The sequence below is a fragment of the Schistocerca gregaria genome, chromosome 3, assembly GCF_023897955.1.
Source record: "Schistocerca gregaria isolate iqSchGreg1 chromosome 3, iqSchGreg1.2, whole genome shotgun sequence".
Lineage (NCBI taxonomy): Eukaryota > Metazoa > Arthropoda > Insecta > Orthoptera > Acrididae > Schistocerca > Schistocerca gregaria.
In genome coordinates this window covers 662,714,212-662,735,257 of record NC_064922.1, presented here as the reverse complement: position 1 = coordinate 662,735,257, position 21,046 = coordinate 662,714,212, and the positions used below count along the sequence as shown (strand labels likewise).

At 40.3% G+C, this 21,046-nt stretch overlaps 1 protein-coding gene across 3 annotated transcripts in view; it reads left to right on the top strand.

The window, feature by feature from the left end:
- Window positions 1-21,046, top strand: part of LOC126354915 (breast cancer type 1 susceptibility protein homolog) — a 245,320-nt gene that overhangs the window by 47,719 nt on the left and 176,555 nt on the right. For all 3 annotated transcript variants that reach the window (XM_050004985.1, XM_050004984.1, XM_050004986.1), the window contains exon 4: window positions 19,806-20,130. In XM_050004985.1, the coding sequence (XP_049860942.1) occupies window positions 19,806-20,130 (325 nt within the window). The remainder of the gene's footprint in view (window positions 1-19,805; window positions 20,131-21,046) is intronic.

The window sequence follows — 21,046 nt, the reverse complement described above, 5'->3', positions numbered from 1 at the left end:
ATCTCTCAGCCAAGTGATACACTGAAGTATGGGATGAGACTAAAATCCAACCAACACGCACTGATCAGCCAAAACATTATGACCACTGCCAAGAGTGGTGTTGGATGCCATCTGGTGCTTTACAGTCATGTGACATAGTAACAGCAGTATTTAAGTGGAGCAGACACGGACGGGGATCACCCTAGCAAAGATATGGGCTGCAAACAGGAAAATCCATTGACATAAGTGATGTTGACAAAGGGCAGATTATTATTACACAGAGCTTGTGAACGAGCATCTAGAAAATGTCGAAAGCTGGTCGAATGTTCACATGCTATTGTTATGAGCATATATGGGAAGAGGTAGGAGGACAGTGAAACTACCACTAGGTGCTAAATTGCTGGATGTCCAGGGCTCTTCACAAAAAATGGGGTTTGAAGGCTTGTCTGCTCTGTGCAATAGGATAGATTGTGATCTGTGGCATCTCTGCTCGAAGAGCACAATTCTGGTGCATGCACAAATGATTCAGCGTGCACTGTTCATCATACATTGTTGAACATCAAGCTCCACAGCAGATCATCCCTGCAGGTTCATAGGATGACCCAACGACATCACCAGTTACAGTTGCAGTGGGCATTGGGGATTTGACTGTCAATCAATTGAATTGTGTCTGCTCTTCAGGTGCATCACATTTTTGCTACACTAAGTTACTGGTTGTCTCCAAGGACACCATCATGAAGGTGAACGGTGGCTTGAAACAAGCAGTGTGCCATGGACACAGGCTGGTGGGAGCAGTATTGTGCTATGGGAGACATTCTCCTGTGCTTGCATGGGACCTGTGGTAGTAGTCAAAGACATGCTTATAGCTGCGAACTGCCTACATCCCTTCATGCTTGATGTCTCTCCCGACAGCTATGTCATCTTTCAGCAGTATAATTGCCCATGTCTTCGAGCCAGAACCGTGCTGCAATGGTTTGAGGAGCATTACAGTGAACTCATGTTGATGTTTTGTCGACCAGATTCACTTGACGTAAATCCTATGGAACCCACCTGGGTTGTTGTCAGGCAGCATCACCGCATTCACAAACCAGAGGCCCATCATTTACGTGAATTACACGAACTGTGCATAGGCATCTAATGCCACCTCCTCAAACCTACCAACAAACTGTCAGATCCCTGAAACACAGAGTCAACAATGTATTTCATTCCACATAAGGGCAACTAAGTTATTAAGAAGGTGGTCATAATGTTTCAGCTCATGAGTCCAAGTCTCACATATTGTATTCCACCGTTAAACTTCATTTCACATGAGACCTGGTCCTGCAAGACATGCAAGAGACATACTGCCTTTAATTTTGCGCTTCCAGGTATTTTGCCAATTCATTTTTTCCACTTTATGCACACTATTTCAACAACTGACCCAGTCGTCTTCTTCAGTTGCTGTGGGTTGCTGTTATGTGTTCTCGCTGTTTGGATTCCAACCAGACTGTGAACTATTATTGGTCTCACACCAGTATTTATAACCAAGTTTGACTCTCGATGCCCAGTATACTCATTGATGCTCTTGTTTTTTCAGAGCTTGAACTCATATTGTGTGTCATGCAAATTCCACCAGTGTTTTCCAACTGTAGTAGTTGCAGTTGCTGGCAAGAGTTTAATAAACTGAGTGCCGGAATTGAGTACTGCAACAGCGTAACTATGCAGGCACATTTGTCCATGCATAATTTTCTGGAAATGGAGGCCATGCATAGAGTGCATTTCTACCTCCATTTTGATGGGAATTTTTGCTCTTTTTAGCAGACAACAGGCAGCTGGGGCCCATAAGTGTTTGAGTGTGAACTGTGTATTGAGTTATGCTGTAAAGCAATTTATGTGCAATAATGTCTGTTGACTCCAGAGGAAGCACATTTAAGTTGATAGACAATTACAGACAAAGGAAAAGTCATGTGGATTGCTGCTTTTGAAGATCATTTGAATAAAAATTTGAGATGTGTTCTGCTAAGCATTGCATATTAGACAAAAAGTCTCTGATCATATTTCTGTAAAGAATAAGAGACCATAAGTTTTGAGGTAGAAGAACTGAAATGAATAAGCCAAAAATTTATGAAAAGTTTATCTGACAACTGTGGATGAATATTCATGCTATAGTGACTTAAAAGCACAACTGAAGAGCTTGACATCTGAACAAAAGAAGTGATGGGGTATGTGTAGCTCCTCAGCAAAGTACTAAAATAGAAATGGAGCTCATTGATGAAAGGTGGGTGGGCAATCTTCCTCCTTGTGGATTCTGGTATCTATGAAATTCCCAAATGTGTTGATTCCAAGGATGGTAATCTACATATTGTATTTCATGATCACAATATTTTGAAAAGGATAGTTGCTACACACCATATAGTGGAGATTCTGAGTTGCGGATATGCAAACAAAAAAGATCTATCAGAAAATGAGTTTTTGGCCAACAAGCCCTTCATTGGAAATAGTCTGTTTTCAACAGAGGTCTTGTTGGCTGAAAGCTCACTTTCTGATGGTCTTTTTGTTGTGCGTGTCTGTAATTCATCATCTCCGTTATGTGGTGAATAGCAATTACTATTTTCATAATATTGTTACATTCCATCCCGATTTTCCATATTTCATGATTAAATACAAATGATACATTGAAAGTAAATTAACCTTCACTAAACAATTAAGAATCTCCCTGAAGTATTTCCCAGTTTCAGGAATAATCAGTTTCATTTTTATTTATTTGTTCACATTCCATTGATCCAGTATGCAAGAGAATTGCATGGGTATGGAAACGAGTCATAATTATACATTAGAACTGTGCTTACAGATGCTAATAGATACAAATTGTAATATCGTAAAGGAACAAAATATGCTAATAATTACAAGCTTAGGTGATTCCTACAGTAAAAAGAGGTTAAAGCAATCAAATAAAAATTGCAATTATTCCATGTTACAAGTTATAAATTTGGTAGAATTGAAATGCTTTGTTTTGAAATGAAGAATAAATAATTTGAATGAGTATATAAGTTGACAGTTTCTAGATAAACGAATTTTATTGCCAGCCTTAACACTGCAATTTCCGAAGCAAAAAATCTAAAATCTCATTGTGGTCTACTGAAATTTGCAGACAAAATGTTGACATCACTTTGTATTTTTTGTACTTATGTTGTTTATATACTTCTTTACGTACAGTTGCTTTTGTGTATTCTTTTTCTGTCACCTTTTCATCACAATAATGCAACACAAGCTCCCAAGCAAAGAAGGGAATTCATAACAGACTGCTTGTGCAATGAGGCAACGTGTGGACATGAGAATGCACATGCGTACATACGATAGTCATTGAAGGCATCACACATTGCTGTCTTGTCAGCCAAGTGCTTTTCATTCAGCAACTTACTTGTATGCTTCATGTTACACCTGTTATGTAATAAACTCTGTTTCTTTAGAAGTTTCTTTACAGTGGTCGTGTACCTCAGAGGTTCCCTCCCATGATGAACTGTTCTGCTAGGTACCTATCTATCTGATACAGGATCAACTACTCTTTTAAACTTGAGCTATAGTTCTTCTACATGCTCCAGCCCTGTGCTGAAAGTTTCACTATCTGATACAGGATCAACTACTCTTTTAAACTTGAGCCATAGTTCCTCTACATGCTCCAGCCCTGTGCTGAAAGTTTCAGGTTCCTCTTTCAGATATGACACTACTGAATTTTTATCTACTATAGTGAATATATAAATATATCTTTCAGCTTGTTTTAGTTGTCCTTTGTGCTGTGCTAATCACTGTTACCACAACCACATCATGATAATGATACCACTTTTGATCCTCAAAGAGGTCAGGCCTGTCTGTTGCCATTAGAACCAATATATTTTCATCATGAGTGGGGTTCTTAATTATCTGCTCTAGGTAGTTTTCAGAGAAGGCATTTAGTAATGTTTCACAGGCTGTCTTATCATGCTCACTACTGACAAAACTGCAATTTTACCAGTTAATTGTTGGATGATTAAAGCCTCCACCGATGATTACAGTATGGCTCGGGAACTTAGGTACAAGTGAAATGAGATTTTGTATAAAGTTTTCAGTTACCTCAGGTGATGAGTCTGGTGGGCAATAGAAGGATCCAATTATCATTTTATGCCTATCCCTGATACTGAGTCTTGCCTGAACAATCTCACATACAGCTTCAATTTCTATCTTGGTGGATTTGAGTTTCTTGTTTGCCGTGACAAATACACCACCTCCATTTCCTGTTACCCTATCCATTCTATATACACTCGAATATTCTCCTAAAATCTCACTGCTATCAATTTCAGTTTTCAACCTAGTTTCTGCATTTCGGGAGTGCTTCAAACTTGGGCACTTAGTTGCAATGGCTTTGGCAGTTAACTATTAGGATTTTAATACAGCCGGCCAAAGTGGCCGAACTGTTCTAGGCGCTACAGTCTGGAACCGCGCGACCAATACGGTAGCAGGTTCGAATCCTGCCTCGGGCATGGATGTATGTGATGTCCTTAGGTTAGTTAGGTTTAAGTAGTTCTAAGTCCTAGGGGACTGATGACTTCCGAAGTTAAGTCCCATAGTGCTCAGAGCCATTTGAACCATTTTGATTTTAATACAGTCAGTTTACCTGAGTAGCAGCCTCTCATGTGTAGTGCACAACTGACCTATTCAGGGGGACCCTACAGTTCTGAACCTTATGGCACAGGTTCAGGAAGTCACAGTCTGCCTGGCATAGAACCTTCAAAGTCTCTGGTTGAGTCCTTCCACTTGACTCGGTACCAAAGGGTCATGATCAATTCTGGGGATAATGCAAATTGTGAACTTCGTTGAAACTACATGCTCAAGGCTGGCCTGCTCAGTCTTCTCTGCCAGTCGCTGGAATGACCCAAGTATGACCTTGGAGCCGGGCCTCAACTTTGTTGCTTAGGGAGATTGGTACAACACCCTAAGTCCTCCCTAGCCCCCATCCGCTCTGCACAGTCATAATTTGTTCCAACGTGCACCACAATCTGCAGTTGGTTGCACCCGGTTTCATCAGTGGCTGCTGGACTAGCCTCTTTGACCTATTGAATGAGGCCACCATGCATACACACTTAGTGCATCTGGTGTCCTTTTCTGTCGCTTGCTGCCATTTCTCTAATGGGTACCATCATTCACCATATGTTTGAACTGTCAGTGCTTAATAGACCCCTAGCCCTTTGTGTTTGCCTCCCGTTGACACCGGACAGAACAAGTTTCCCCAAAACAGATGAAGTGAGTCCCATTGGCTCGGTTTCACTTTCAGTGAAAGACAGCACTCAAACTTGTTGGTTAATGGGATCAGTACCACACCCTAATTCCTCCCTGGTCCCCATCCACCTTGTGCAGAATGTCAAGATCTATCATTGGCACACCACTTGCAGTTAAGTGGACGAGTAATAACAGAACCTGTACTTTCTGCAGAGGAGATAGGATACACAGTAGATGATAGTACTTGAGGTACCTCTGGAACCGGTATCATAGATACATAACTCTTGGGAGCTCTTTCAACACACCGATTCGCAGCAGCTGCCAATTGTTTGAGAGTATTTGGGGCAACTTCCAGCTGCTAACGAATGTCAACTGACTCGTCCTGTGTTTGAGAACAGCATTCACTGTGGGGCTGCATTTTGCCTGGTGCAACATGTTACAAGGCAGTGATCAAGTAACTTTAAATTAAGCCCACTGATCATCTATCAGTATGTTGAGCCTTTCAATCTGTCAAGTGTTTCAGTCTGTTGAGCTATAAAGTTGACAATGCCCTATAAGAATTAAAGCAAATACACAAAACAAGATTTCTATTAAGGCAACACACAAACCTGTGGTAGAGATTAGTTTCCCAAAACGATTTGAGGTTAATTATAGTCGTTAACAAACTCGAAAACAGAGTTAATTTATGATAAATGTAGGTAACATAGAGAGCTGCTACTCTTTAATTGAAAACTAGATGTTAGGTAGAATATCTGATACAGTAATTAAATTGCAAAAACTGAGTTACTACAGATTAGTCACAGATTATGCAAAGGAAAATGGTAGCGTTCAAAATTCTCAGAAACTCTTTTTTTTTCATTGATATACAGTGAACTGTAGAGTGATATATTCTTTGACAGTAACACTGAACCACAAACTCTGATATACCATGAAATAGGTTACGTATCCAAAACACCGGTATCAACAAATTTTCTAAGTACCCAAAAATTCTCAAACATAACCAATTTCTCACATAATAATACAATAAAATTAGAGAACGATCATTTTGAACAATGATAGGCCTACTGCCCTCAAAAATTTTGAAAGAGCACTGTTAAGTATAAGCCTACAGTTGACAATAACAGTAAGAGTTTATTGTAACACTCGTGAATGTTCGAAGTTTCACAGTATATCACAATGTAAATGGATATTAATACAATCAATAAAATATTATACAGAAGCAATATGTGAAACTAGAAGTTCAGATTGGCATACGAATGTGTTACACATGGTCTCACAAAGGAAAATCCCAAAGTCGTCTTTTATATACAAATAAATGCGTATGTTGCATGGATTTTTCACTTAGCTGTTTCTGTGTACATTTCTACGCTGACATTCCCCAAGAAGAATCTACAGTGTGAGCTTACCTCTGTCAAAACCTATAAAATGTGCAGCGCCAACAAAGCGTGTCTTCTGCCTGTTGCAGCTAACAATCACCAATATACGTGATCAAACCATGGAAAAAATCTAGCATGGAATGTAACAATCGTACGAAAAGGAAAGTTGCTACTCACCACATATCGGTGCTGTTGAGTTGCAGATAAGCACAACAAAAAGACTATCACAAATAATAGCCTTCGGCCAGTAAGGTCTTCTTCAGAGTTAGATTGCAAACACAGACATACACGCTCACGCAAATGCAACTCTCACACACATGACTGCAGTCTCAGGCTGTGGATCATAATAATGAAGAAGTACAGCAACTTTACCTTCAGTGAGCTACTCACTGATAAGATTACATGGTTGATCTTAATAACAAGTGGTGTATTTTAGCTTAAAATTCTTTGGCCCTAACATTGTTGTCAGTTATTTTCACTCTTAGTGTATCTTTCTTCACAGCTTTAATTTTTCTGCCACCAGGTAAAATATTTTTATCAATAGCTGAAAAATTATTTTTCATTTGGAACCATATGATTTGTTGCCTCGGGATTCACTATCCAGTAATCACTATTCAAAGTAACTGTGCCTCAGGAAGCACTCCTGCTGTCAGCACTAGAGATGGGCAAAACTGTTCTTTTCAGAGATCGGATCAGAACTGTTCACTCCATGAAATGAACTTGCTCTTTTTCATGACTCATCACTCATTCACAATAGAAAATAAATGGAAGGCATGTTGCCCTTTAAACTTGGTTTACTATACCTGTATTTTGATCTTATTTGATCCTATTTTCAAGTAACACAGATAATGAGTAAGAATTTTGTATTGTATATTGAAATTTCCATGATATGACAAAGTTTTTGCTTATTGATTTATTTTGCACTATCGTGGTTTTTTGGGTGATAGTAAAGTGTCGTAACTTGATATTTACGTTAACAATATATTTGGCTATAATGTATTAAAATTTCATTAACCTCGTACGAATACATCGCAAGCCATATATTTTTAAAGTGAACGTTTCCTTCTGAAGACCCCTTAAATCACAAAATCCGCACCAGAATAAGAAAAAAATATATATAAATTTGACTGTAAGACTAAGGTGCTGCATATAGCCTTACACAGAATAAAACAAGGGAAATATTGGTGTATCACATTTTGCGATACAATTATGGGTTCGCTCATAATTAAAGCGTAAATTCGAATGTCCGTGATAAAAAATCCTATAGTAAAAGGAGTCGTCAGGGACCTAATCTGATCAGTTTAAGCAAGTAAAAATAAAATAAAAACAAATGATGTATACATAACATAATAATGTAATATACATAGCGGTATTATTACGAAGAACAATATCCAGTAGAGACGATGCAGAGGCGCTGAGTCAAGCAGGTCGAGCCGCGAGCTGTACTACCGCATGAGCTAACACCGCAGAGACCAGAGTGACACCCGAGTTGCTTTGCTCAACGCTCTGGCTAGAGTCGAGAACGGTAGGGTGAGAGTTGAGCGGGCGAGTTAAGAGGGTGGGGGGAGCGGTGAACGGCCGCCAGTCACCCGAAAATCGTCCGTTCTCTTGCGAGCAGGTTGTTGCAAGTAGTTCTTATGTTCTCCGCTAGGAGGCTCTCGGTCCTGTTGCTCGCATCAACTGCCCAGAGGGCAGGACGTGTGACTGAAACTATCGCCGGCGGAGTGCGATGCTAAGTTAAGCTGTGCCAGACACTGCACGCGGCAGAGGAAGCACAGAGACGGCACGGCATATGTGAAAAACAAAATCCAAAGGGGCACTGCACAGTGCACGTAGCCAAGGCGGAAGCAGGGCAGAGGCCGGCGCTGGCTGTGTTGTGTGGCGTGCAGTGTGCTCTGACCAGCAGTGGCCCCGCTGATCTGCTTCGACTCTCTCTCTCTCTCTCTCTCTCTCTCTCTCTCTCTCTCTCTCTCTCTCTCTCTCTCTCTCTCTGTGTGTGTGTGTGTGTGTGTGTGTGTGTGTGTGTGTGTGTGTTTCTGCTGTGGGAAACGTTTGGAGCTACCGTTCTTTTTTTTTCTGAATCATTGAGTGTTCACTCCTTTGAAAGATTCAACTCTATGAATCAGTTCAGGAGCGGATCTCCCATCTCTAATCAGCACCTCATTTCTCTTTCCCTTTTTTAAGTTTCAGTATTTTTAGGGCAGTTTCTGGATTTGTGACTGACTTTGTGACAGTTGTAACAAACAAAAGTACCTTTTCATATTGCTTCTTTCTTCATTTGTTCCTGCCCTTGACGCATTGTTCTGTAAGTAACGTTTTTCGCAACGTTTGATTACCAGTAGTAATTTTAAAGGACATTGCGTGATGTTTATCTTCATTATACTTATTATATGTAGCATATTCAGCAAGCAGATGCCTTTAATTTTAGCACACATAAAATCACTGTCTGGCAAATTGCACAAAGCTGCAACTACTGCCTCCCATTTGTGTGGAAATCCACATGGAATGCTCATTGATAGATCTCCATTTTCAGTTTTATCACCAGTGCTCACTAGATCTGCTACAGTTTTGTTTACCAGTCATAAATAATTTTCCTTAGGTTCACAATTTTTCATTTTTTTCTAGTATATTTTTTAAAGTTATTCTCATGTGGTTTTTCTATTTGTCAAATTTTGTACATTCATTTGATACTTGTTGCATCTGGAAAAGTACAGTTTTTCTTAGTACCTTATGTAGGCAAGATATACAAGCTTTTCTATTAGCAACTGATGCATCTTCACCAGGTTCTGTATTGCCAAGCTCAGTATAGTCCAAAAATTGGCATCTGTTAGCATTGATTTCATTTGGTACAATTGGGAACTATAAATCATTCCATTTAGTTTTTCAGTGCTGTGCCTGTTCTCGGTCAATTTTATAATTTTTCTAATCATCTCAATATTGTTAAGAGAACATGGTCTTCTTTTCCGTGAGATCGACAAAAGCAGCTCGGCTTCAGCAAACTTTTTCTATACACAAAAATGCTTCTGGTATCGGCAGATGTGTAGTCTTTGCCACACCTATGAGTTTTAGATTGGCCAACTGACACTAATTAGTTTCCTATGTTCATTATTTATTTATTTATTTATTTATTTATTTATCATTATTATTAGTGTTCCTGGGGCCATAACCATGGTTGCAGTAGAATAAAATGGCCATATCACACACATTAATATTTAGTGAGAGAAAAATACAATGTACATCATCAAAGCAGAGAAAAATAAATGTAATTTTAGCAGGAAAAACTTTGATTTCTTTTTAACAAACATCTTGTCCCAAAAACGAAATTAATGAAGGTGATCTTGTCCATTTTGTTAACTCTGTTTAATTGAAACAGCCAAATAAAGATTCCTGTTCCTTTTTCCTGTCAGGGTATTTTAAGAAGTCTACACTGAAATCTCCATAAACTACAGTTTCTTTCTTCCCCACCAGATAGCTTAGTAATGCATCTACATTTCTCACAGACAGCTGAAGGTTTCCTAAAGAGGGTCTGTAGACTGTTACAATTACAAGAGAAGTATTCTGCAATAATCTACTAGGTTTTGATCTTTACAAAAATTGTGTTTCATTATATTTGACGTGGTATCCCACTTTTAGGTATATTGCAATTCCTCCTTTCTCCATATTAATTCTACATGGAATTGATGGTAGTCTATAATGCCGTATATTTAAATTCCCTGTTCCTGTGGTTAAGTGGTGTTCAGTGAGGCACAGACTCCCTGTCACTTCAGAATTTTACACATCTTCTAGCTGTACAAGAAGCTCATAATCTACCTTTTTTCCAGAATACTCATGTTCTGATGCAGCAAACTAATTTTACTTCTCTGAAGACTGGACTGGCTGCCACAACTACCAACTGCCAGCTCTCTGAGAACTTATGATCAGATGTGTCATTTAATGAAACATTACAGGAATTATTCAAAGCCATAAACTTGGAAGTTGATTATCCCAAATGTTTGGTTTTAGTCATCTCTGCCATATCTGGTGCCAAATGATATTGTTCCCTTTGTTTGAATGACTTTTCGGATTTATTGTTTGTGCCCTCACATTTATTATTAAAGCTTTCATGGCTGTTGTTCATGCTTTATGACAGGTTCTAATTGCAAACAGTTTATGTGCTGTCTCATGTTTGATAGATTTCACTCTTTGTGGTCAAATTTAACAACTACTTCATTAATATAAGGCATACAGCATCACACACTTCCTCCACTAATGATGATTTAACAACATTAAACTTATCCTTGCACCAGCTCATATAGTTTCTTTGACATACCAACCGTGTTTTTTCTGCCATACACCATTGTGTTTGTGATACTGTGGCAGCTGCAGCGATAGAAGCTGATAGGTCTGCACTGAAGCCACTGCCAACACGTAAGTCCACATAGTGCATCTACACTATTGTAAGCACTGTACAGGTACTGCGCTGTGGAGCATCAACAGAGTTCATCAACAAGTATCATCCTCTATTTTATACTGAGTCGACAAAAGTGATAGGATAGTGACACATACAAACACAGAGGGTGGTAGCATTGCACACACAAGGTACAAAAGGGCAGTGCATTGAAGGAGCCGGCATTTGTACTCAGGTGATTCATGTGAAAATGTTTCTGATGTGATTATGGCCGCACAATGGCAATTAACAGACTTTTAATGTGGGATGGTAATTGGAGCTAGACCCCTGAGACACTCCACTTCAGAAATCGACTCCACTTAAGAAATCGTTAGGCAATTCAGCATTCCACAATCCACAGTGTCTAGTGTGCCTAGAATACCAATTTTCAGGCATTACCTCTCACTGCAGACACCGCAGTGGCCAATCGCCTACACTTAACAACCTAAAACAGTGGCATTTACGTAATGTTGTCAGTGCTAACAGACAAGCAACACTACGTGAAATAGCTGTGTGGGATGTACAATGAACGTATCACATAGCATAGTGTGGTGAAATTTGGCATTAATTGGTATGGCAGCCTGTGACCGAAGCGATTGCCTTCGCTGACAGCATGACACGCCTGCAGCACCTCTCCTGGGCTCGTGACCATATCAGTTGGACCCAGATGGCTGGAAAACCAATGCCTGGTCAACTGAGTCCGGATTACATTTGGTAAGAGCTGATGGTAGGGTTTGAGTGTGCAAGAGACCCCATGATACTATGGACCCAAGTTGTCAGCAAGGCACTGTGCGAGTTGGTGGTGGTTGCATAATGGTGTGGGCTGTGTTTACACGGAATAGACTGTGTCTCGGAGACTATTTGCAGCCATTCATGGACTTCATGTTCCCAAAAGACAATAGCATTTTTGTGGATGACAATGCGCAATGTCACCATGCCACAATTGTTCATGATTAGTTTGAAGAACATTCTAGGCAATTGGCGTGAATGATTTGGCCAACCAGATCACATGATATGAAACTCATGGAATATTTATGGATGTAATTGAGAGGTCAGTTTGTGCTCAAAAACCTGCACCGGCTACACTTTTGGAATTATGGATGGCTATGGAGGCAGCATATATCAATATTTTGCACAGGGGCTTCCAACAACTTGTTGGTTCCATGTAGCGTCAAGTTGGTGCCCTATGCTGGGCAGAAGGAGGTTCATCAAGATATTAGGAGGTATCTCATAACTTTTGTCATCTCAATTCAATAATTTTGTGTGGTTAGATTTTGGTTCACAATCAAACCTACCTCATAAACTTGGTCACAGTTTACCTCCTAACAATTTTACTGAATTGCAGTAGCAAAAAGAAATGTCTTAACTTGTTGGGTGTTTTGACAGAATTGTGATGTCATAGTCTGCAGTAAAAGACATAAATTTTAACTTTAGTTTCTAAATTTGTCTACAAGTTTTTTTTGTATTTTATATATTTCTTGATATTAATGTTATTTGTACAAGGTCTCATAAACCTTTAGGGGCAAAAATTATACAGGTGGTAGAGAATGATAATTTGAGGATTTAAACTAAAGAATCACGGTAGGGAAAAAAAAGGTCAGGTGGTATGAGGTCTTGAAATAGCAATGTCTGCGAGACTTATGTTTGTAACTGCTTTTTTTTTATTTTATTTTTTTTAATTTTTTTTAAAAAGAACTATCTTCTGCGATGACATTGGTCATATTACCTTAAAAAGCAGTATGAAATCATCTGTGATGTGTCCATGCTGGAGTGTACCAAATTCGTGTCAGATTGTTGACCATGAAGCAATTTGTTCTTGACAAAGAATTGTTCACACAGTAGAATTTGAAGAGATATTTGTTTGTGTGGAAAGAGTCATTAAGCAACCACCAACTTGTCCATGGAACGCTCACATCAGAAAATACTGGTTTATACCTCTTTTTATGACAGACTGCAGGGATATTTGAGAAATTGACACAATATTTTATGTGCCATATTAATATGTTTGCTGAGCCTGGCAGTTGTAGCTTCTAACAATTACTATGAGCTTAGAGGCTAGCTATAAGCTGTAAGTCAATTACATCAATAAAAAACTAAATATTCATTTCAAGTCTTTAGTTCCTTATCTCAAAATACTCATAATCAATGCCATGTCTTAGGAACCATCTGTTATAATGAAGAAACAATCACTGCCCAGAGCACAACTTTTTATTACCTACCACCTATTCCAATCTGTGATGTAGGTCATCTTCAGGTCTGGTGCAGTGAAATGCAGTTAGTCAACAGTGATTTAAAGATAACCTGCAGCAATTCAGACTGTGTTTATTTATTACAATCAAGGTACTCACTTCAAAATCCTGTATCGACTGAACGATGTTGACACTAAAGGCTTTAGATGATGATGTCAAATTGAGAAGCACTCACACTGAATTAGGTAATGAAATATCCACGGGAATATTTCATTATCTTCTGTCAGTGTGTGTGTGTTCCTCAGTTCAACACTGAAAATAATTTTTTCCAAATCAAATAACAATCAAGTCTGATACATCCAGTCAACAGATTGTATTTACAGTGTGTGTTTATAGAAAAAATCACAACTTTTCCCAAATATTGTTGCATCCATACAACTTTACAAAAACACTACATCTCTGGAAAAATACAAAAGTGAGTTCTAAACTGCAGTAAAAGATTTTAATATGCTATCTTCGGGTATGAAAGAAGTTGTTTGTTTAATAGCTTTGTGATCATGACACTTCCAAACAAAAAATATTCAGCCGTAAGGTAGTCCAATGTATCAATTACTATGAGCAGAAAAATTTGACTAAAATCTAAGGTAAAGTTAATACTTATTAAAGTATGATAATCATAGACAAAGTTCATACATATATGCATCACAATGCAGCTAAATGAGGGCTCACATGATATGCGGCTTATACTATTACTGTAACAATACGAGGGAAGGAAAGTTGCTACTCACCATATAGTGGAGATGCTGAGTCGCGATAGGCACAATAAAAAGATTCACACAATCATAGCTTTCGGTCATTAAGGCCTTTGTCAGCAGTAGACACACACGCACACATACACTCTCGCAGGCGCAACTTGCACACACATCTGCAGTCTCAGAGAGATGAAACTACAACAAAGTAAGAGCGTATGGACTATCAGACCAATTGTGTGATTGGATTGAGGAGTTGCTAGATAACAGAATGCAGCATGTCATTCTCAATGGAGAGAAGTCTTCCGAAGTAAAGAGTGATTTCAGGTGTGCTGCAGGGGAGTGTCATAGGACCATTGCTATTCACAATATGCATAAATGACCTGGTGGATGACATCGGAAGTTCACTGAGGCTTTTTGTGGATGATGCTGTGGTGTGTTGAGGGGTTGTAACAATGGAGGATTGTACTGAGATGCAGGAGGATCTGCAGCGAATTGACGCATGGTGCAGGGAATGGCAATTGAATCTCAATGTAGACAAGTGTAATGTGCTGTGAATACATAGAAAGATAGATCCCTTATCATTTAGCTACAAAATAGCAGGTCAGCAACTGGAAGCAGTTAATTCCATAAATTAATTGAAGTACGCATTAGGAGTGATTTAAAATGGAATGATCATATAAAGTTGATCATCGGTAAAGCAGATGCCAGACTGAGATTCATTGGAAGAATCCTAAGGAAATGCAATCCGAAAACAAAGGAAGTAGGTTACAGTACGCTTGTTCACCCACCGCTTGAATACTGCTCAGCCGTGTGGGATCCGTACCAGACAGGGTTGATAGAAGAGATAAAGAAGATCCAACAGAGAGCAGCGCGCTTCGTTACAGGATCATTTAGTAACCGCGAAAGCGTTACGGAGATGATAGATAAACTCCAGTGGAAGACTCTGCAAGAGGGACGCTCAGTAGCTCGGTACGGGCTTTTGTTAAAGTTTCGAGAACATACCTTCACCGAAGAGTCAAGCAGTATATTGCTCCCTCCTACGTATATCTTGTGAAGAGACCATGAGGATAAAATCAGAGAGATTAGAGCCCACACAGAAGCATACCGACAATCCTTCTTTCCACGAACAATATGAGACTGGGATAGAAGGGAGAACTGATAGAGGTACTCAAAGTACCGTCCGCCACTCACCGTCAGGTGGCTTGCGGAGTATGGATGTAGATGTAGATGTAGAAACTTGTAAAATGTAAACTTTCACGGCCAGAACTGTCATGATTAATAAAATTCTTTTCCGGGCTATTATGCCGTGGTCTGATGGATTTCGCATTGTAACCCAACGTTTCGTCCCCATCTGCGGACGACATCTTCAAGGGGGTTCGTGGCTTCTGTTAACTTCCGAAACACACACTGTCTCACTACTAACGGCAGCAAATTTTTGTTTTCGCGTGCTCCACTTACTAGATCCGCAGACTTACAAGAAGCTGAGTAAAGACCCGACTGATAAAGTTCTTAGAACGGTTACGCGGTTAATTAAGAAGTCCTCTATCGAACAGAACGTTCAGAAAAGTCTGTTCAATTCAGTTGCGCTGCCACCAAGACTCTATGGCTTGCCGAAGGTTCATAAACAACTTGTTCCTCTGAGACCTATAGTGAGTGCCATTGGTTCGCCCACCTATTCTATTGCCAAGTTTTTGACAACGCTATTACGGCCGCATGTGGGACGATCGGACTCCTATATAAAGAATTCTGCACATTTCATCAGTAAATTAAGCGGCATAGTGGTCCAGCCGGAGGACATGTTAGTCAGTTTCGATGTGGCATCGCTATTTACTATGGTTCCTCTCAATGAGGTGTTGCAACAGCTGAATAGAATTTTTGCTCCCGACATTGCAGAACTATTTAAATATTGCCTTACGACCACATATTTCAAATGGAACGATGAGTTCTACGAACAGACTGATGGCGTGGCAATGGGGAGCCCCTTAAGCCCGGTTATAGCTAACTTTTTCATGGAAAAATTCGAGGCGCAGGCTCTAGAAACTGCCAACAAAAAACCGAACATCTGGTTCCGCTACGTAGATGATACGTTTGTGTTGTGGAGGCATGGCAGAGAGGAACTAGGCCGTTTTCACAAACATCTAAACGGTATTAATCCGAAGATTCAGTTTACCATGGAGGAGGAGGCAGAAGGGAGACTAAATTTTCTGGATGTGCTAGTTTACAAGAAACAGGATGGTAGCTTAGGCCATACAGTTTACCGGAAACTCACGCACACGGATCGTTATCTACACCGGGATTCGAACCACCACCCACAACAAAAGCGAGGCATAATAAAAACGTTGGCGGATAGAGCAAGGAACATCTGTGAACCTGGGCTACTGGATACGGAACTGGAACACCTCACTGATGCATTACTCAGGAATGGTTACTCGGCTGCTGAGATAAAAAGAGCGTTAAGACCGCCGCGTGAAAATCATAGCAATGCACAAGCGCTTGCAAAATCGAAAGTTTTCCTGCCTTTTATTAAGGACGTCACTGACCGCATAGGGAAAATATTGAAAAAACGGAATATCGCGGTGGTTTATAAACCTACCCGGAAGATACAAGAACACCTGAGATTGGCTAAGGATGCTCGTAAACCGCTGGAAAAAGCAGGAATTTACAGGATCCCGTGTAGTTGTGGGGAGGTATATGTGGGTACCACAAAAAGAACGGTCAAAAAACGACTAGAAGAGCACAAGGGCAATTGTAGAAGGGGAGAGATTGATAGATCAGCTGTTGCGGAACACGCTTTGCAGTCAGGAGACCACCACATTTATTTTGATAGAACTCAAGTACTGGCAGCCACAAGCGAATATCATGAAAGGCTTTACAGAGAGGCTATAGAGATTATGAAACACCCCAGGAATTTTAATAGGAAGGAGGAGGGCGTGAAATTGAATGACATCTGGATGCCGGTGCTGAAGAAGATGTGTACCAGTCTTCCGCCATGGGATGATAGCAACAGCGGACGGCGGCAACCGACAACGGCCTATTGCGCTCGCGTATTCAAAACATGTGACGTCACGCCTATGCGCGGGAGCACGCGAAAACAAAAATTTGCTGCAGTTAGTAGTGAGACAGTGTGTGTTTCGGAAGTTAACAGAAGCCACGAACCCCCTTGAAGATGTCCTCCGCAGATGGGGACGAAACGTTGGGTTACAATGCGAAATCCATCAGACCACGGCATAATAGCCCGGAAAAGAATTTTATTAATCAGATGTAGAAACTACACTGCCAGCAGCAGCACCAGTGCATGATGGGAGTGGTGACTGGGTGGGGGTAAGGAGGAGGCTGAGGCGGGGAGGGGGAGGGATAGTATGATGGGAGTGGCGGACAGTGAAGTGTTGCAGTTTAGACGGAGGGTAGGAGAGAAGGTGCGAGGGGGAAAAGGAGTAAGTTGCAGAAAGGAGAGAAATAAAATAAAAGAAATTAAATTAAAAGACTGGGTGTGGCGGTGAAATGACAGCTGTGTAGTGCTGGAATGGGAACAGGTAAGGGGTTGGATGGGTGACTAACGAAGATTGAGGCCAGGTGAGTTACGGGAACATAGGATGTATTGCAGGGAAAGTTCCCACCTGTGCAATTCAGAAAAGCTGGTGTTGGTGGGAAGGATCCATATGGCACAGGCTGTGAAGCAGTCATTGAGATGAGGGGTATTATGTTTGGCAGCTTGTTCAGCTACAGAGTGGTCCACTTCTTTTTTGGCCACTATTTGTCGGTGGCCGTTCATGCGGACAGAGAGTTTGTTGGTTGTCATGCCTACATAGAATGTAGCACAGTGGTTGCAGCTTAGCTTGTAGATCACATGACTGGTTTCATAGTTAACCCTGCATTTCATTTGATAGGTAATGTTAGTGACCAGACTGGAGTAGGTGGTGGTAGGATGATGAATGGGACACAACTTGCATCTAGGTCTATTACAGGGGTATGAGCCATGAGGTAAGGCATTGGGAGCAGGGATTGTGTAAGGATAGACGAGTATATTGTGTAGGTTCGGTGGACGGCGGAATACCACGGTAGGAGGGGTGAGAAGGATAGTGGGTAGGACATTTCTCATTTCAGGGCACGACGAGAGGTAATCGAAACCCTAGTGGAGAATGTAATTCAGTTGCTCCAGTCCCGGATGGTACTGCGTTACGAGGGGAATGCTCCTCTGTGGCCGGACCGCTGGGCTTTGGGAGGTGGTCGGAGACTGGAAAGATAAGGCAGGGGAGATTTGTTTTTGTACAAGGATGGGAGGATAATTACGGTCAGTGAAGGCTTCAGTGAGACCCTCGGTATATTTAGAGAGGGGCTGCTCGTCACTGCAGATGCGACGAGCACAGGTAGCTAGGTTGTACGTAAGGGCCTTCTTGGTATGAAACAGGTGGCGGCTGTCGAAGTGGAGGTATTGCTGGTGGTTAGTAGGTTTGATACAGACGGAGGTATTGATGTAGCCATCTCTGAGGTAGAGGTCACCATCTAGGAAGGTGGTTTGTTGGGTTGAGTAGGACCAGGTGAAGCAAATGGGGGAGAAGTTGTTGAGGTTCTGGAGGAATGTGAATAAGGTGTCCTCACCTTCAATCCAGATAGCAAAGATGTCATCATTGTATCTGAACCAGCTGAGGGGTTTAGATTCTGGGTTTTTAGGAAGGATTCCTCTAGATGGCTCATGAATAGGTTAGTATAGGACAGTTCCATACGGGTGCCTATAGCCGTATCGCGGATTTGTTTTTAGGTAATGCCTTCAAAGGAGAAATAATTGTGGGTGAGGATATAGTTGGTCATGGAGACTAGGAAGGACATTGTTGGTTTGGAATCCATGGGGCGTCTGGAAAGGTAGTGTTCAATAGCAGTAATCTGCACATGTTCTCTTTGCTGTTCAAAATGAATCATTCATACCTCTACTGTGCACAGGGTTTTGCTTTTTTTCTGTTATTATCATAAAGATAACAAAGAAATCCGTATACCCTATGTACGACTCCATTCATTTGGTCTCATGTGTCTTAGAACTGAGCCACAAATATGAATAGAAGATTACTTTAGGAAAATCAAAAGGCTATCAGCAAACAGCATTTTCTAATTGCAGAGACATGAGTAACCACTAGATCAAAATTGAATGTTAAACCTGGGCCTGCAGCATTGTGTAAGTAATAGGCTTCTCTTTGCATCTAATAAAACAGTATGGATGGTAGCCGTGGGAGAAATGATACTTTTACAGTCACTTCTCATTGGTGGTTGGAGAAGATGGGAACTCAAGAGGTGGGAGAACAGATGTTTTCTTCTACTAATGACAAGAGGTGTGGTAAATTAGATACAAAAGTGTCAATGTCAGATGTGTATGAAAGGCATGTGTCACACAAAATATTATTTGTTCTCTTTACTGGTGAAATTACACTTAAACAGCTGTAAATTTCATTGTAAAAACACCAGCATTTGCAAGCCATGTGCATTGTAATAATCCATTATGTAATATACTGTCACATATCACAAAAGAATGTTTTATTTTGTAATCATTCCATATCCTTTAAGGTTATTCCTGATGGTAATCATATTAATAATAGTTTGCTAGAATATGTTGATGACAAACACAGCTTTGAAATTATAACTTACAAGTATGAATATCAGGCCAAACGTTATACTCACTGAGATGAGATATCATCTTTCAAATGATGCTTTAACTATAAGTTGTTTTGAAATACATTTAAGACCTTCATATTCAACTCTCAGTGGATTTGTTTATGCAAATGTGTGTGTGAATTTTTTTCACTTCATGTTTTCACTATCTATTTGTGAGCTCAGAGCTCAATAAATGTGCTCCTTTTCTTAGGAAAAATTCTCCCCGTGATCAGCCCTCATCTTCAAGATCAAATAACAAAGTCTACAAGAAGAAAAAGGAAAATTCAAAAAAGCTGGATGATTTTTTATTACCTGCCCCAGTTGACAGACCTAAGGGACAGGACACTGGCCATTTAGGCAGAAACAGATTATCTATGACACGTGCAGTCCAGAGTGGAGGAACTGATGATAAATGCTGTAGCAGTGCTGTAGTAGAACAGACATCCAGTGAGGCTGCTACTGCTGGACAAAGCTCTGGTGGAACCAGTGAGAAATATTGTAAGAGCTATAAGGGACCAAAGGCAGCAAACAGTAAGGTATATCTTGGCAAAGTTTATTTAAATTTTCTGTTTGGCCAATGTTTGTACTAGACTACAAATACATGACTAGCAAGTCATGTCCTTAAATAAATTTGTGTAATAGAATAATTTAAGTCTAAAAATTGCATTATGCAAGGGAATGTTGCACTGATGAACTGCGTGTTTTTCTTGTGACATTATTAATGGTGTGAAGGCATGGGTATTATTTATTGTTCACTGTTTTCCTCCAAAGCTGTGAGGTCACCGTCATGTTATAGTTTTTGATTGTGCTAACTACTCACACAGAGGTCTGGAAAAGGATCCAGTTAGCTTCATGAGCCTAAGTCCGTTGCTCGCAGTCTAGTGGCTAGCATTGTTGCTTCTAGATCAAGTGCTCCTGGGTTCAACTCCCTGCCAGATTGGGGATTTTTCTGCCCGGGGACTGGTTGTTTGTGTTGTCCTCGTCATTCCACCATCATTCGTGAAAGTGGCTAGACAGGATTGTGTACAGACTGGGAATTTGTCCAGGTGTTGATGACTGCGCAGCACCCCACAAACCAATCATCATCTCCATGAGCCTAAATGTGAAGTACTGGAATAAATAAGTAGTGAAATTGACGTGCAAGCCCTTGAAGTGCCATGACATTTTATTTATTTTTTCACTAGGTGACTATTATTTCTCCATTGTCTCCACACCAATCACAGGTGTGCGATAGCTAGCAATTGACTTAGTGTTGGAGTGTGGAATGACGTGTTAATGCTCATCAAGCACTATATTGTGATTGTGAATACACACTGTTATGATAATGAAAATTCTAGGATGATTATTTACGCACATCATTTGACATTAAATTCTTAAACAAGATAAATAAGTGCATCTCAGTAAGATATGTCTAACAGAATGCATTTCAGTTAACTTCTATTGTTGGAAAAT